Here is a 17,483-nt window from a genome sequence, read left to right on the forward strand (position 1 = left end):
TCAAAATGACTTTATTAACAGAGCAGAGAAGAGAGCTCCTGTGGTGAAGCCACCTGCCCTGGAAAATAATCTCAAGTCTGTCACAGATTCATTGTGCAGCTTCAGACACACCAGGAACTCTCCTTTTGCTTCAATTTTCCTATCTATGAAATGAGTATAAAGGAAAATGAGATTAAATTAATGGCTAGTAAGTACTTTAATATTATTTGCCAGAGATTTTAAATGTGATTCTGGTGGTAAGTCCTTGGTACAGACTTCTTCTATCTTCAAAGCCCTTTTTTAACTTCTTTCTCACTTTTCTCTAGGCAGAAGAGATCATGACTTCTGTCAAAGAGCAGGAAGCCATCAGGAAGCTCATGGTTTTCTTGCAGGAATGGGATAGTGCCCACAAAGTTGCTCGAAGCCGCATCCTGGACAACTTCATTGAAAGCAACGATGGCAAGACAGAACCAGAGCTGGAGCTGGAGTTCTCCCAGGGAGCCAGCTTGTTTCTGGCTCGCCTAACCGCATGGCTCAGGATGACGTATCTGTTTCCTTGGACAGCTGGAGGTGGTGTGTGGTAGTGGGATGGAGAGGAAGGCAAAGTTCTCTACCAAAAATTTGTTTAAAGAATCAGCTTCTGTATGGAGACATCCATATCCACCCATGTTCTGCAGGGTTCAAAAAAAGCTGGCTATCTAAAGGTGGAACTGAAGGGAAAGCCATGTAACCTGTCTCTCAGGGACCTAGAACTAGTGGTTTTTCTCATATTGGGATGAGCATGCTGCCTCTGCCTGTCTGTGACAGGAAGGTCCATGCTCTCTTGCAGAGAGAATACCCAGTTCAGACCTCCAGATTGTCAAAGGCAGCCTGGGGGACACCATGATGGTCTGTAAATCTCTCCTTAGCCTTGTCAAACAGCTACATGTACAGCACGTGCCTTGACAAGCTGCTCAAGTCCATTGGCATCTTCCTATCTGCTGCAAGTGGGTGAGTATAGAATGTCACTGTGTGAGAGGTGCCGTGGGGAAGGCACACAAGGATGAGGGGGAGAGCAGATAAAGAAAATAACAACTCCTTGGCCATCTTTTGCGAGGGCTGTGTAAGCATTTCAGGCAAGGCAGGCCCCAGTGAGGCTCGTGGTAGGAATTTCAAATGCTCTCAAAACCAAATCCACTGCTTGTGCATGTCTCCAGAGCCACCGGGTCACTGGCACAATGTGGAAGGAGCATGGTGAGAGTCTGAGTGCAGAGACAGGGACTTCTCTGCCTGTGGTTCAATATCTGAAATGTAGCACATGGTAAAATAGGAGCTGGTGACCTGCTGGCAGCAAAGCATGCTGCCAGCAGGCATCTGCCTTTGCGCTCCAGGCTGAGCCTCCTTGTGTTCCCTGCCCGGGCACCTGCCGCAGCAAGGCAGGACATGATGGTTCCCAGGAGCACGGCGTGCTGACAGAGAAAGATGGGCTCCAAGGCAGGTGACACTTTTGGCTTTGTTCCCCCTATCCTTGCAGACGCAGATACCTTATTGAATTTCTGGAGATTGGAGGTGTCTTGATTCTCCTGGAAGTACTAGGGCTGAACCACCTGAAAGAAGAGGACAAAAGGGAGTCTGTAAAGCTGCTGCAGCTCGTCGCAGACGCTGGCAGGAAGTATAAGGAACTCATTTGTGAAAGCTACGGTAGGTGGCATGTCCATCCGTGCTTTTTCCTAATTCAGGCAAAGATGTTCTCCCTGACCTCTGGCCCCCGGGGCTGCTTGCCTCGCTGAACCACTCCCTTCCCTCCACCTGCCGGATGGCAGATTGCCGCAGCGTTTCTCTGGCTGCAAGGAGTTCAGAGTCTCAGCTATTGTTGAGCGGTTGCATTTCATCCCCTCTCAGTTTTTAATGAGTTCGCTTTCTTTACAGTCATTTCTTTTGATGCGATATTGCTATCCTGCTGGTTGCAACTGCTCCAGTTAAAACCACAAAACAGTTTCCATTCTTACCTGCAGTGTTCACCTACTGCAGGCTTTCCCAGACTTCCCCTCTGGGGATGGGAGGGTTTTGCAGCTTGTGTCTTTTGAAAGAGCATTACAACATTTTTTCTCCTGGGCAGTGGAAGCCAAACCCCATTAGATATTCTGTAGTTCAGATTACATTGTCGGAGGCTACGGGGCGATACCTGCCATCACAGCTTCCTCCAAGAGAGATGAAGCGGCAGGGTCAGCAGAGGGATCCTTAGCAGCACTGTTGGCATCCCAGTGCCAGACTCTCTGCTTGTATAAACACCCACAGAAGGGTCTTGGCCGTGTACTCCAGCTGAGAATTTTGCCAACTGGTTTTCCAGTTGGTGCTGTGGCTCCTGACAAGGACAAAGAACTTTTTTCCCGGCTTCCATTTGTCGAGCCACCCTTTGAGTGGGATGTAATGCTGGGTTCTCTCAGGGGTGAGACTGAAACAGCTGAGATGGGTGACCCAGACTCATCCAGGCACATGATTTGGTGTCTCTTTCTCTGCACAGGGGTGCAATCCCTCACTGAGTTCTTGGCCACTTCCAACTCAGCAGAAGCTCAAGAAGACGTGCAGGTTCTGCTGGACTCTTTGGGCCGCAGCTATCCCAAGTACCAGAATCAAGTCTACAAAGGCCTCGTTGCTGTTCTGCCGTGTGCCTCCCCCCGCGCCCAGCAGCTGGCTCTGCAGATGCTCAGGGGCATGCAGGTGGGCAGTGGGCCTCGCTGGGGGCGAAAGGGCAGCATTAGCTTCCCTGTCCTGTGCCGGTCTCCCTGGCGTTGGGGGCTACAGTGGGCAGCCCCAGTGCCTGGAGGAGGACAACCCAGACTACTCTGTGAAGACTGTCCCTGTCACTCTGCCCTTTTCTCCCCAGGACGTGGTGGGAGAGGTGCCCTCTGTCCTTGTGGAGCCTGTGCTGGGCGTGCTGTGCTCGGTGCACCTGGAGGTCCAGTATGAAGGTAGAACCAGTCGAGCCACCCTGGGCAGTGGCTGAGGGGGGCAGCGGCAGGCTGGGGCTGAGGTGGGGGCATAGGGAAGGGCGGTGGGGGCGGAGGGCAGCCCCCCCAAAGCCCCCAGGACTACGGCCGTGCTCGGCGCTCCCGGGCCGTGAACGCCTCATTAGCATACGGATCATTAGCATTCGTCTTATTTGCATACCCAGGGTGCACTGCGCACCGGCGGCGCAGCCCCGGTAATGTTGTCCGCATCCGCAGCTCCCGCCGGGCCGCTGGGGTCCGGGCGCGGGGCTGTGCCCGTGTGCGCCGCCGAGAAGGAGGGGGGCGAACCGGGGCGGCGGGGGACCGGGCAGGGGTCGCCGTGTCTGGTGGAGTGACAATCGGGGGTGGCGTTTCCGCGGGGAGCACCGTGGTCATACTCTGGTTTCTCTTCAGATCGCATAAATCTTTCGCCTTTTACTAAAGATTTCCGTGGAGAGGAACAGGCACGAGTGTCGAGGAATTTTTTGAGGCTCCATTTCGGTGGAGCTGCCTTTTATCTGGTTAAAGGCAGAACAGAGCAACGGGGATACAAAAACTACCGAGGCTGCATTGGGACTCGAGCGCCAACGAGCTGCCAAGGTTTCCTCCAATGCGCCCGGTGGAGCCTAGGTGGGTCCGGCCCGGCTGACGGCAGGGGCGGGTCCGCTGGTCGGGCCTGCTCGCCCCGACCCTAACCCCGCCGGGGGCGGCCGCCTCGCTACCCGTGTCTGGTCAAGAGAGGAGCGGGCGGGGGGGCCTCGGGCCGCCCCTTGTCCCGGGCCGGGCGGTGCAGCGGGGCCGCTGCCGGGAGGCGGTTCGGGCTCCGGGAGAAGCGGTTCGCTGGGGCCCGGCCCCGCAGCGCTGTCCCCGGAGCTCCAGCCCCGCCGCTCTTGACGCCGCGGGGCTCCTGGGCGGGCCCAGCCGCTACCGCCCGGGGCTCAGCGCCGTGCGCGGGGCTCGGCCGCCTCCCCCCTCGCCGCCGAGCTCCGGCTCGCAGCGGCGGGGGGGGGCGTACGGCGGCCTCTCCCGGATCCGACCCGAGCCAAGCCGGGCGCCGCGGGGTCCCTGCCCGCTTCCGCTCGCCGTCCCCGGCCGCCCCGCTCCATTCCACTCCGGCCCGGCCACCCGGTTCCCTACCGGGCGCGGGCGCCGCCCGCGCCCCGCCCCGCGCTGCCTCCCCTCCGCTCCCCTCCCGCCGGGGGCGGGGCGGGCCGCCTCATTAGCATGTGGCTCATCAGCGCGGCGCCGATTAGCATACCCGCGGTGCAGCGCGGGTGCGCGCCGTGCCGGCCGCGCTGGACACCGCCGCCCCGAGCTGGCATGGCCGGCGGGCTCGGGCCGAGCCGGGGATGCCGGTAGCCGCGGGGGCTGGTGTCGGGCCGGGTGGTGCGGCGGGGTTCGGATGAGGGTCGGCGTGTGCTGTGGGGCGGCAGCCGGCGGCGGGCAGGTGGGCGGGGGCAAGAGGGCTGTTATACTCTGGTTTCTCTTCAGATCGTATAAATCTTTCGCCTTTTACTAAAGATTTCCGTGGAGAGAAGCACACGCGAGTGTCGAGGAATTTTTTGAGGCTCCATTTTGATGGAGCTATCCTTTGTGTGGTTAAAAATAGAAGAAGTTGGTGGGGGGAGGTGATGATTTAAGTGGCAGTTTTCGGTGTTGCCCGGTGGGTGGTAGGTAGAGCATCTGTCGCGGTCCCGGTGGCGGGGAGATCTGCACTGGCAGGTCGGCGGCGGCAGAGCTGACCTCGCGCCTCGGGCTTCGTCCGTGCCGCTGTTACCGAAATCCGGAATAAAACTCCTTAACACCAATGTGACGCTAAGAAGCAGGCACTTCGTTTATTGCAGCGCTGGGGACACGGGGGATCGCTCCTCCAAAGGCGTGTCCGACTTACTATCAAAATCCATCGGTTTTTATAGACTTTTTCTGTCAGGTCATTGTTACATAAGCTCTTTACATAAAAACGCATACTATGCTCGCTCTTAAATTTAACCTTTATAATGACTGGTCCTTTGATTATATAACCTTATCAATATTCTTATTTAAAAACAATCGTTGGTCGATTTCACTTAGCTCTACTGATTAGAACCTTTGATACTCAAATCGAGATGAGAAGGGTAAGGGGGTTTTCAAGCAGCATAACTGGCGTCCATGGCGGTTTCCTTAGTTTCTTAAGACAAAACATAGAAAACCCAGTAACTTCCTGGTGAGGTTTCTCTGGTTAGCTATTTCAAACTTTAACAATGTTGAGGTTCCTACAGTCACGCATAACACAGTTCCTAAAGTTTCTATGGCTACATTTCAAACTTAACAATCCTATACATTATGCTTCACAATTTTACTTCTTAATCAAACCTAACTCTTCTATGTGATTAAATTTTGATTTCATCAGAGTATTTGCAACACCGCCCCCGCCCGCTCTTGCCACTGCCTCATTAGCATTCGGCTGCTTTGCATACCCAGGATGCACCGCGGCTCAGCCCCGGCCCTGCCGGTGTTCGCCGCCGCCGGCGGCCGGTCCGAGCTGTTCGGGTCCGCGCGGCTGGTGCGCTCCTGGCGGGGCCGGGGGTCGCGGGGCCGGGAGCGGGCGGGCGGGTGGGCGGGCGGGCGGCCGTCCGTCGCCTTGACTTGTGGGGCGTGGGGCAGGCGTGTGGTGTGCCGGGGGCGGAAACAAACCATACTCTGGTTTCTCTTCAGATCGCATAAATCTTTCGCCTTTTACTAAAGATTTCCGTGGAGAGGAACAGGCACGAGTGTCGAGGAATTTTTTGAGGCTCCATTTCAGTGGAGCTGCCCTTTATGTTGTTAAAAATAGAATGACTGTAAGAACAGGGAGTAAAATTTTCCGTTCCTTATCTCGTCGTCCATTGAAGCCTGTAGAATTCATATGACAAGCAAACCGAAATCTCTCCATCTGCCCACAAACGCGTCCGAAATGCAAGTAAGTCCCGGTGCTGACAGCCACTCCCCTCTCCTCCAGCCGTCCAGCTGTTGAAGGCCCTCATGGCCCACGAGGTCCGGCCAGCCCTGCTGAAGGGCCTGGTTGCATTACTGACGCCACCCAGGAAGAAAGCATTTACCTTCTGCGATGAGACCACCAAAGGTAAAAGAGCTGACCATGGCCTCTGAGTACACAGCAGGCCATGGCCTACCAGGGCGGTGTTTCTCCCAAGCTCCCTCATCTCCTCCTGCAAGGCTCAGCCATCACCCTGGTTCGTACTGGAGGAGGTGCAGGGGGCTGCCCCTTGAGGCAAGGGACACTCCAGCAAGGGCTGCCCGGGTCGAGGCAGTGCTTGCCTGCAGCACTAACCCTAGCGTGCAGGCCTCCAGAGACCCGCTGAGGTCTGCTGGGCAAGGACGGTGAACAGTTCCAGCCCCAGGTGTTTCCTCCCCGCGACTCAGCAGAGCAGGCCGCAGTGGCCCAGGCTCTCTGAGCTGTGGCTGTGCTGCCATGGGCATCACACGCACAGATCCTCACAGGGTACTACATATGATAGATAGATACATAGCCACAGGGTTTCCCTGATGGGTGTTTCCTGAAAAAACAACATCCTCCTTTTATGCTAGCAGTGTAACTCCACCTACCCTCCCTTCTAACATCTGAGAATTGTTTCAAAGCATCACTCTCACCTTCCTAATGTTCCTCATGCAGATCCAACAGCACTTTGCCTGAGGGAGCCTGTGCTGGTATATATTCAGCAGGCAGCTGCCGCAAAAGCCATTGGGTAAGAAGCTCCGGAGGAAAATCTACAGGAGCATAAAAGGGACTTTAGAAAAGTGGCTTCCTTTGTGTAGGAAAGGACTGGGATGTTCCTCCCAGGGAGCACTGACCCACTCACCTCTGGCACTGCTCTCTAAGTACCCCAGCTCTGCCAAGACCCTTTGTACTAGACTGTTCAGAGATAGGGGTGTATTCAGGAATAGGGTAGAGCCGCTGCCTGCAGGTAGCAGTGCTCAGACCCTCCCTGCTACTGACTCTGGAGCTGGCTTGAAGTTTTATTTATAGGGATATGTGGAATCCCATCTGCTCCGGCCCTGTGTGCCTTCACAGTGTCTCCTTTATGGCTAGGCCTGGAAGCAATGTATGCATCCTGCCACAGCACAGGGCTGAAGGGTGCTATATTGCTCACGGCCACTGTATTCTCCACATAGCTGGGAGCCACAGCAAGCAGTGAAACACTGTTATTTAACATCAGCCACCCAATGGAAGAATCTAGTGCCTATGACTGACCGCAGAATCCTTAAGGAAATTCAGCTGCGTGTGCTAAAATTGGTTCATTCAGTTCATTCAGAATTTCCTGCAATGTCCACAAGGTAGTGCTATCAGAACACTTTTCCTGCAAAAGCAGATGACAGAAAGCGGTTGGTGGCTGGGGAGACATACTAGAGTGTCTTCCAGGGATGTGCTCACAGAAGTAATGGTAGTGATGTTTGAGTCCTGGGGTTTTTGTGGTCACAAAAGAAACTTGCTAGACTTTAATACACACCAGGAAGCTCCTGCCAATTGTTAAACAACTGGTTCTCAGCAAGCTCACATGTTAAATGATTGCTAATCCCATGCACAGCCAAACATTTCTTGTTTATTTTGAGACTTTCCTGTCTGTTGGTGCCACTAAGGCTGGGTGGGAATATATCATTTTCCATTGGGCTTGCACCAAGAGGCCCAGACTCAATTTGTTGTGTGCTTCTTCCCCCATATTGGGTAGGGGCTGATGGCTTATCTCATTGCAGTGTATTAGCCAAGGAGTCAGCAGAAGTGGCTGAAGAACTGATCCAGCTGAAAGTGGTACATGGCCTGATGGTTGCTCTGGGGAACCTGGATCATGTGGCCAGCCAGAGACATGCCAGCATCTCCCTGGAGGTAAGCATGGTGGTACCTGACAACGGACATCATAGCACAGGGTCTGCTCCCAGTGCACCTGAGCAGAAAGGCTCCTTACACTGGGGTTGTTTTTTTCCCTAATAAGGTGGGTTGACCCTGGCTCAATGCCAGGTGCCCACCAGAGCCGTTCTATCACTCCCCACTCCTCAGCTGGACAGGGGAGAGAAAATATAACTAAGGGCTCGTGGGTCAAGATAAGGACAGGAGAGATCACTCACCAATTACCATGACGGGCAAAACAGACTCAGCATGGGGAAAATTAACTCAATTTATTACCAATCAATGAGAGTAGGGTAGTGAAAAATAAAACCAAATCTTAAAACATCTTCCCCCCACCCCACCCTTCTTCCTGGGCGCAACTTCACTCCCGAATTCTCTGCCTAACCCCCCCAGTGGTGCAGGGGGACAGGGAATGGGGTTTATGGTTAGTTCATCACACATTATTTCTGCTGCTTCATCCTCGTCAGGGGCAGGACCCATCACACTCTTCCCCTGGTCCAGCATGTGGTCCCTCCCACAGGAGACAGTCCTCCACAAACTTCTCCAATATGTGGGTCCTTCCCACGGACTGCAGTTCTTCACAAACTGCTCCAGCATGGGTTCCTTCCATGGGATGCAGTCCTTCAGAAGCACACTGCTCCAGTGTGGGTCGCCCACAGGGTCACAAGTCCTGCCAGAAAACCTGCTCTGTGGGCTCCTCTCTCCACAGATCTGCAGGTCCTGCCAGGAGCCTGCTCCAGCGTGGGCTTCCCATGGGGTCACAGCCTCCTTCGGGCATCCACCTGCTCCGGTGTGGGGTCCTCCCCGGGCTGCAGGTGGATATCTGCTCCACCGTGGACCTCCGTGGGCTGCAGGGGGACAGCCTGCCTCACCATGGTCTTCACCACAGGCTGCAGGGGAATCTCTGCTCCAGCGCCTGGAGCACCTCCTCCCCCTCCTTCTTCACTGACCTTGGGGTCTGCAGGGTTGTTTGTCTTACATGTTCTCACTCCTGTCTCCGGCTGCCATTTCTGTCTGTCCCAGCAATTTTTTTTCCTTCTTAAATATGTTATTACAGAGGCACTACCACTATTGCTGATTGGCTCGGCCTTGGCCAGCGGCAAGTCCGTCTTAGAGCCAGCTGGTATTGGCTCTGTTGGACACATGGGAAGCTTCCAGCAACTTGTCACAGAAGCCACCCCTGTAACGCTCCCCACCCCGCTACCAAAACCTTGCCACACAAAGCCAATACACCTAAGCACAGCAGATACAGGCTTATTCACAAAGGCAGGAGTGACACTTGCTTCAGGAAAGAGCTGTATTTCCCTTTTTGCCTGCGTCCCTCCTGCCACCCACCACACAGAGTGCTGGGAAGCCAATGTTGGCCCTCGCACCTCTGTTCTACCCCCAGGCTTGCTGTGGGTAGCAAGCACAGACAAAGCTAAGAGGCTAACCAAGACAATTTGCCTGAAGCAAGACACTAGCACAGAATTACAAGCAGCCTATTTTTTCGTGCTGGGTAAAGAGCTGTGGCCTACTTCAGCACAGCGCTCTGCCTGCGTAACAGTCACAAGGGAAGGACCATGCTGTCAGTTGATGGGAAGGGCTGAATGAGTGATAGCTGAGAACCAGGTTGCTCAGGGTGAAAGAGGGTTTACAAACCTACCTGGTAATGCAGAGGGTGAGTGCACCCTTCCTCTGAGCAGGCACCGACAGCAGAGGAGGATGAACTCCCTGGCAACTACTGCACTGCCATCATTTCACTGAAACACCTTCCCTTCTCTTGTCAATGAAGGTGGGAACTGGCACTGGGGGAGAGCAGGGACCCACAATTTTCTCTTGATGTGTTCATGAAGTCCCAGCAGTAGCACTGCCACTAAAGGAGGTGGGTCAGGGACTCACTGGTATGTGGCAGAGGTTATATGGAGCCACATCATCCATGCAGCTCTACCCTCTATGCACACACTCACATCCCTTCTCCTTACACACCAACTCTGCTCTGTTGCAGTATTTTGTCCACACATTTCCCTTTGTGGAGGAGTGCGTAAAGAAGGCACTAGGACACACACTGTTCCAGCACTTTATGGTAAGCCTGCCTCCCTTATGGGGTTTATTAGTTGCCCTAGGACCTTGGTCTGTTTTGCAGGGATGTAGGGACTGGATTTCTTTTCACAAGAAATCCAATCTTACACAAAAGCCCAGAAATAAACAAAGCCACCCTTTGAGAAGCATTCACTTTCAGTCTCAGTATTCAGGAAGATAATTGTTCTGACTCAGCCCCAAGACAGAGCAAGGAGGGATCTCAGACTACTGCTACTTCTGTGACAGTGGGAATGTGATGTCAAAAATGTGAGCTGAAGGGCCATTAAAGCAAGAGGTGACCTGAGCTCCTCCAAATCAGGTCTCTCCTGACTCTAGCTCTATATCCTCCTAGTGGATATACAGATTAGTAAGCAATGCTAGGTCCAGCAAGGGAAGGTGGAACAAACAAGAGGCAACATTTTTTTCCTTGCACTCAGGCCCATCCTCCCTCACCCTAAGACACCAGGCAAGGCTGGATAATCCAAGTATAATAAAGTAACATCTGAAGTGGAACAGGACTGCCTTACTTTAGTCCAAACTCAGTAGGGCATAACAGCCCTTTTACTCTGGATGTCCCATCTTAATGTGATGCAGGCAGAGCCTAGGTACAAGTCAGCTTTGACAGTTCAGAGGCCCTTAGAGCACTCAGCCCCACCAGTACCTAAACTGTTGATCAAAAAGTGCCCCAGCTATAGGGGAGGATCCTGTCTGGGTTGAATAACCCCATCTCTAGCTGCTTGTCACTACTTGCCCACATCCCATTAAGGTCCTAACTCTTTTGCTGCCTTTTCCAGGACAGTCCTGAGATGTGGTACACAAAAATGGATCCAGTCCAGGCTGAAGAACTGGCCTCCAATACAGTAGACATCCCCAGAGACATAGCAAGGATGCAGTCCAGAGGTATGTGCAGAGCTGGGAGCACAGTCACTTAAATTACATCCTTTACTTTCAGGGGTAGAAGGCAGCTCAGGAAGTAGGAGACTAGGGTGGGGGTCTAGGGAAAAAGGGAGTAACAGTAAAAGGATCCCTTTGTAATCTGATGTTTGTGTAGCTGCATCCTGTGTTGCTGGACCCAGAGCTCACAGGCCTGTTTTGTCCTTTCAGAGACAAGCCCTGGACCGAGCTGAAAACAGAAAACAGCAGGAAGCAACATATGCTTCCTATCTGTCTTCCCCCACCCTGCCCCTTCCCAGAGGACAGGTTGCATGGGGCCACCTGGACCCAGGTTGCACACAAGGGCCGTGGCAGCACCTTGCTGCACCTGAGCCATAGCCATCTTTGCACTTCTGCCCTCAAATACAGATCTTGCTGGGCTACTGAACATGTGTATTTTAATGTGGCATGTTAGCCACAGGAAATATATGTGAAAAAATGTGAAGTAATAAACCCCAGTGGTACAAGGGAGCCTCACAGGGCCCCTCCTACTAACCTGATGTCATAAGAGCTGAACCCATAAGAGCTGAACCCATAAGAGCTGAACCCATAAGAGCTGAACCCATAAGAGCTGAACCCATAAGAGCTGAACCCATAAGAGCTGAACCCATAAGAGCTGAACCCATAAGAGCTGAACCCATAAGAGCTGAACCCATAAGAGCTGAACCCATAAGAGCTGAACCCATAAGAGCTGAACCCATAAGAGCTGAACCCATAAGAGCTGAACCCATAAGAGCTGAACCCATAAGAGCTGAACCCATAAGAGCTGAACCCATAAGAGCTGAACCCATAAGAGCTGAACCCATAAGAGCTGAACCCATAAGAGCTGAACCCATAAGAGCTGAACCCATAAGAGCTGAACCCATAAGAGCTGAACCCATAAGAGCTGAACCCATAAGAGCTGAACCCATAAGAGCTGAACCCATAAGAGCTGAACCCATAAGAGCTGAACCCATAAGAGCTGAACCCATAAGAGCTGAACCCATAAGAGCTGAACCCATAAGAGCTGAACCCATAAGAGCTGAACCCATAAGAGCTGAACCCATAAGAGCTGAACCCATAAGAGCTGAACCCATAAGAGCTGAACCCATAAGAGCTGAACCCATAAGAGCTGAACCCATAAGAGCTGAACCCATAAGAGCTGAACCCATAAGAGCTGAACCACTCGCTACATGCTGAGCTTTGCTCAGGTGCAGGGTAGGTACCCTCTAAACCAGCTTCCCCCTTGGTAGGCAAGTTCTAGCCAGCAGGATCTCAAAATTAAGAGACAAAATTTATTGTGAGTGATTTTTATGGACATATTACAAGTGTAAAGACTTTAAAAAGAAACTTCATCCAAGAAATCAGCCTATCTCTACAACACCAGCCAGTCTTTAGGGGCTGTTATACTTTACCAAAATCAGCAAGAAATATATTTTATAGAGATAGAAGATAATTAAATCCAGGAACATTTATTTCTCAAACTTCTTAAAATACTGGGTTTTTTTACAGTTACATATAGTCCACTTTCTTTGTAGAAAAGCCAGACTTGCAACAGTTTTGCAATGTTGCAAGCACATCTGGAAAGGTTATATGTACACTAGAAAACTATACATGTGTATCTAGTTCTATTAGAGGAGACCATTGTCATTAGCAAAGGGCCAGATGCTAGATACATCTAGCAGACTCTCAGGTCCCCCTCCCCAAGCCTTGCAAGGGGTGTGTTTCTATCACTCTGCTGAGTACCCTGATACCAGGCCATGAAGAGAGAGAGGCTGCCGTGTTCACTGCCCTCAGGCACACATGATCTGCAGACACTCTACCACATTTAAAATAGGAGTTGCACAAACCACTGACAAACATGCAAGACATACAGAAGACTGCTTGTGAACCAGGTTTTGCTGTATTTACTAAGGCCTCTGCCGCCTCATCTGCTTGCTGGCTTGCTCCTCCAGTTGCATGGCAGCCCCCAGGGCATCCAACGTTTCTGTGAAGGAAGACAGTGACAGGGTGACTGACCTGGAAACTGAACTCCCCAGCCCAGCTGTCCCCCTCAGCAGTGCTCTGCAAGGGCCATAGAGGAAAGTGAACTGGGCAAGAACTGCTCAGCCAACATCAAATCCTGCCTGGTCCCACAAAGCTCTTCAGCTGTACTCATTCATTTCTACTCATCAACAGCTTCAAGCCTGCAGTTTGCAGTTCAAATGAGATACCACTAATCCAACCATCCCAGAGGGCCAGATTTCCCTGGCCTATAAGGCAGAGAGGGTAGCAGGGCATTTACTCTTACTGTCTTGTCACCACCCCTCCATGGTGAATGCAGGGATACAGCTATCAGGCTGCATTTGAGGTGGGAGGACAGTCAGGGCTGTTTAAGAAAAAAGTCACTGTTTCATGTTAACAGTTCACTTTGATGCCACAATTTTCAGCCTCATTAAAATAAAGCCTCACAGCCCTGTTTTTGAGGCAAAGACTATGCCAGCTGTAATGGCTCAAGTAGCAATCAAAGCCCAAGTTATTGCAACAGTGGCAGAAAAGTAAGTTACCAGTGTAGCTTCCCCTGTCCTAGTCAGGCAGTCTATGTACGCAGCACTCTGTGGCCATGTGTCAGCCAAGTTCCTACATCTGCCTTGCTGCCTCTCTACCACCACTTCAACCAGCATGGTCCAAAGGCAGGCAGGCAGTGCTCAGGGAACAGGCAGCCAGCATCCTCCTGTACAGAGCTGGGAAGTCTCCAAACTGGGTCAGAACTGAACAGTTGGAGGGATTTTGTTGCACATACAGTAATACCCTATACTAAGGCAAAGGCATGCCAAATGGAGGTGCTGGCAGACACGGCATCTGAGTACATATCTGGCAGACCCTTGTTATAAGTGGATAGGTATTAAGGCCTGATATCCATGAAAACAGGAGTGGAAACAGTGGGCACACCCCTAAGAATCCCTAGAATGTGGCACTGGGACCTGTTTCTCAAATTCTGTTTTTTGGCCAAGGCAAAAGGTAAACTATATAACCAACTAGCCAAACATACTTCAGCTCATCTGCTCTTGGTGGATGTTGCATTCTGCTCAAGGGAAGGCAGTTTTATATGGCAGGTGCAAAGCAAGTGGAAGTTACTAGCCAAAATTTTACTTTGGAAAGTGCAGACAATAGGACATCTCAGATCTGTCCCTATGATCACCTAGGAAAGTGATCCAAACTGTAAGCTATGCAGAAGGACTGGGTGCTCAAACCCCCACAGGTACACTGGTGTTACTTTCAGGTCTTTGAAAACAACATTAGTGACAGTGCTAGTCAGAGACAGGCACTAACATACCTCTGACACTAAGGAATTTTCTCGAGCTCGCCTCTACAAAGTGCTTAGCTCTGCTCAGAAAGGTCTCAAGATCATAGTCTGGTTGCTCCGTGATTCCCAAGAGGTAGTCAAGTTCAGTCATCATTCTCTATATTTACAAGGATAACAGTGATGAGAAATTGACTTTCTGGAAATTTAATTAGTTTCTTCAAATCTGGCACTTAGAGCTAAGCTTCTACAGACCAGTACCAGTCAGTGCTCATTAGCAGCAAGCAGAGGTTGCTAGTTGGAGGGGAAGGGGGACCAGCTGGCCACAAGCACTGAAATGCCCCAGTTTAACCAGTAGGGCAGGAAACGACAGGAAAAAGTTGGCAGTGGGGATAAAGTAACACCACTGACAGCATCTTGCAGTACAGCCCACAGCCTACCCAGCAGCACTTGGCTCAGACAAGGCAAGGTGCCATCAACATGTAGAAGGCAGCCTGGGCTGGGCTTGCCTCTTCCACATACCTGTCTCAGTTCTCTAAGCTGTTCTACAACCTTCTCCTCCCGTTCACTAATTTGAGTCATAGCCTCACGAAAGTTGAACATGTGGGGAGAGATATCTTCCTCCTCATCCTTGGAGAGCTGCAAGAAACAGCCCAAGTAAGAACAACAAGTTGTTCCCAGCTTTAAGATCTGTTCAGTCCATGACACACACATACATTGTGACCTGAGCCTTCTCCACTGGTCTCTGTTTCCTCATTCTCAGTCTCCATCTGATTCTGTGTTTCACCACCTCCATTATGAGGGCTGAGCTCTTTCACTCTGCAACAAGAAGATTTGTCACTCGAACTCTTCTTCCAGCAGTTTTTGGGCTATAGCATCATAAAACAGCTACTGCAATCAATCAGTGCTCAGCAAGAAACATTCATCTACGCTTAAAAAGTTGCACATTACCACCCCCAGAACAAGCTCACAGGGGCAGAAACCCCAGAGGGCTGTGGGAAGGAAAGCTGAGAGATGTTTGTCTCCATGCCCAATCTAGGACCTCTCCTGGAGGGAAATGTCCAAGTACACAATGCTAATTGCCAGCAATGCCTTTCACAGAAGCTGTCTTCCACATGTCAGCTTGGTCTGCCATGACCAACTAAGAGAACTTAGTATGGAAAGAAAAGGAGTAAAACTGATTTTTCCCAGAGACCCACTGTGCCAGAATAGGTCTATAAGGATAAAAGCCATGGCTGATGACATGGTACTAGAGGTAGATGTCAGATACCAGCTGGGCATTTCATTCCAGTTACTAGCATCAGCTTCATATTTCCAGTGAGTTTCAGCCTAATACCTACTTTCTTATAGCTTGAACTTTCCTTGTGCACTGGCTAAGAACCCAATGGGCCCAACTCAGGACTGGAATCTTACTGAAGCACAGTAAGTCAGATGTTGCATTTTGTCCTGTACTTTCAGGTGAGCAGGAATGACTTCCACCCAAAGAAAAAAAAAAATGTAACTTCAATCCAAACCAAAGCTGGGAATCTGTCAAGATTCAGTGTTCCCAAATGCTTATGACATGAATTACCATACATCCTTTCAGAGAGCGGAGTGCTTTCCAGGAAGGAACCAAGCAGTCTTTTGTGAACTAAATGAAGGAAAGCTACCAAACCTGAAATGTGCAATTGTCATCTTGTTAACCTATGGCAAAAGTCAGTCATCTTTTTACTTGTCACGTCATTGGAGAGGTGTAGAAGCATGTAAAGCAGAGACCAGGAGGCACTCACTGCTCTGTCACAGGGGTTCCAGGTATCAGCAAAACCCCCAGGGAAACCTGGGACTCAGTCCCTGCAAATCTACCTTACCCTGCAGGTACCCAAGGTCAGCCATGGGGCACTCAAAACACACATTCCCACCCTCTGCTTCGAGGCATTTGAGTTCTCCAGGTCCTCCAGATTTTGCGCAAAGTCTCCAAGGTGCCATACCCCAATTAGTTCATATCAAAGTCCATCAAGAACACCAAGTGTTTTGTGTCATCTGTAGGGCCATGTCAGGGACACGTTCTTGGCACGCCACTTACAGATGAGACCCAAAGTACTACAAAAAGTAAAAGGCACAGGGGTAATCATTCAGGACGAGTAAACTCCCTACAAAAAAAACCCAAACAAACAAAAAAAACCCCACAAAACACCACACAAAACAGGGCAGCTTGAAGTCTAGCATGAGAGACTCCTCTGAGGAAAGACAACGTTAATCACAGAGTTTAATCTCTATTATGTCTCACACAGAGAACACCCAGGCTAGTTTCATAAGACAGCTCTAAGATAATGTGTTCCTAACAACCAACCTCCAAATTGCCATTACAGGCAATGACAAGAAAACTTTTGGTCAGAGTAAAAGCAGCCAAAACACCTTCTGCAACAAGAGTAGAATCCCCAGGTCAGAAAGGCCATTACCTGTCAGCGTATCTCAGTGTGTTTAAGGTATATTCACATGAACTCATGCCTGGAGAAATCATTGCTATCTGCAAACAGAACAAAATACCTCAGTGACTCCCACATCTGACTTTTGCTCATGTTAATGGTCCTACAGGTCTCACCATGCAGCTGGGACATGTTAGAGCAAAGGGTCAGAGTTGAGACATTCTGTCAAGGCCATTTTTCTTTATAGCTTCTGTGGGACATGCCAGTGGCCCTGTATCCAGCTTTCCACTGGCTTTGTATACACTCACTGTGCTGGACCCTCCACAGTCAGCAAAGCCCTTTGGGAGCACACCAGGCTCTACTGTAGATTCACTGTATGAAAGTGACTTCTGCAGCCCTGCTTCTACCAGGGCTGGGCATAGCTCACCAGTTTTTGATCTCAGTCACCATGGGTGAGTGGAGGAGGAAACTGTAAGACTTTTTTGCTGAGAACTGAAGATTTCTGACTTCAAAGTCCCCTCACACTAGAAGAAGAACATGCAGCTGTTTGGTCAAATTGCAGAACCCATAAGCAGTGTGTATGTTTGTGTCATGCACATACTCACCATACAGGTCCTTGAGTTTGTTCCTATGAAAGAGTCTCTTAGCACCTGGGTCAGCTTGCTTTCCCGGAAAGGGGTATGAGATTTGTTCTGCCCTAAAGCTCGGATACATTCCTAAGAAAAGACAAGTCTTGTAAATGCAATATCTGCATCTCTTCTCTAACAGCTCTGCAAGCTATCAACCACCAATTGCTGGTAAACCCAACAGTCTGGAGAATGGTCATCTCTTGCTCTGTAAGTGCTTCATAGCCTTTTAAATATACGCCAGGTATTTGAGTGTCACAGGACAGCTGGTATATCCATCATATGTTAAAAAAAAAAAAAGACAACCTGAATGAAGCTTGAAATGGCTGTACCAGCACCTGGCCTGACAAGACTGCACTGCTTTCCTGG

General features: G+C 50.9%; 2 protein-coding genes and 3 non-coding genes across 6 annotated transcripts in view; 4 read left to right on the forward strand and 1 right to left on the reverse strand.

Annotated features, from left to right (window-relative positions):
- On the forward strand, positions 1-16,194 carry ARMH1 (armadillo like helical domain containing 1). Its single transcript, XM_052800420.1, has 12 exons — positions 1-187; positions 306-523; positions 901-969; positions 1,493-1,659; positions 2,483-2,679; positions 2,846-2,930; positions 5,926-6,048; positions 6,598-6,670; positions 7,677-7,806; positions 9,815-9,892; positions 10,683-10,788; positions 15,542-16,194. The coding sequence occupies exons 2-12, from the start codon at positions 318-320 to the stop codon at positions 15,553-15,555; spliced, it is 1,248 nt and encodes a 415-aa protein (XP_052656380.1). The 5' UTR covers positions 1-187; positions 306-317; the 3' UTR covers positions 15,556-16,194.
- LOC128148669 (U5 spliceosomal RNA) lies at positions 3,343-3,457 on the forward strand. Its single transcript, XR_008237362.1, has one exon. It is a non-coding gene; the product is annotated as a U5 spliceosomal RNA (small nuclear RNA).
- LOC128148667 (U5 spliceosomal RNA) lies at positions 4,420-4,534 on the forward strand. The gene has a single exon (XR_008237360.1). It is a non-coding gene; the product is annotated as a U5 spliceosomal RNA (small nuclear RNA).
- On the forward strand, positions 5,623-5,737 carry LOC128148657 (U5 spliceosomal RNA). Its single transcript, XR_008237350.1, has one exon. It is a non-coding gene; the product is annotated as a U5 spliceosomal RNA (small nuclear RNA).
- KIF2C (kinesin family member 2C) overlaps positions 12,025-17,483 on the reverse strand; it is a 19,576-nt gene continuing 14,117 nt past the window's right edge. For both annotated transcript variants that reach the window (XM_052800406.1, XM_052800407.1), the window contains 6 exons: positions 17,094-17,204; positions 16,522-16,589; positions 14,800-14,902; positions 14,606-14,722; positions 14,117-14,243; positions 12,025-12,787 (listed from right to left, as the gene is read on the reverse strand). In XM_052800406.1, coding sequence (XP_052656366.1) covers positions 12,711-12,787; positions 14,117-14,243; positions 14,606-14,722; positions 14,800-14,902; positions 16,522-16,589; positions 17,094-17,204 — 603 coding nt within the window. In that variant the 3' untranslated portion in view covers positions 12,025-12,710. The remainder of the gene's footprint in view (positions 12,788-14,116; positions 14,244-14,605; positions 14,723-14,799; positions 14,903-16,521; positions 16,590-17,093; positions 17,205-17,483) is intronic.

This window comes from Harpia harpyja, chromosome 11, assembly GCF_026419915.1.
Source record: "Harpia harpyja isolate bHarHar1 chromosome 11, bHarHar1 primary haplotype, whole genome shotgun sequence".
Lineage (NCBI taxonomy): Eukaryota > Metazoa > Chordata > Aves > Accipitriformes > Accipitridae > Harpia > Harpia harpyja.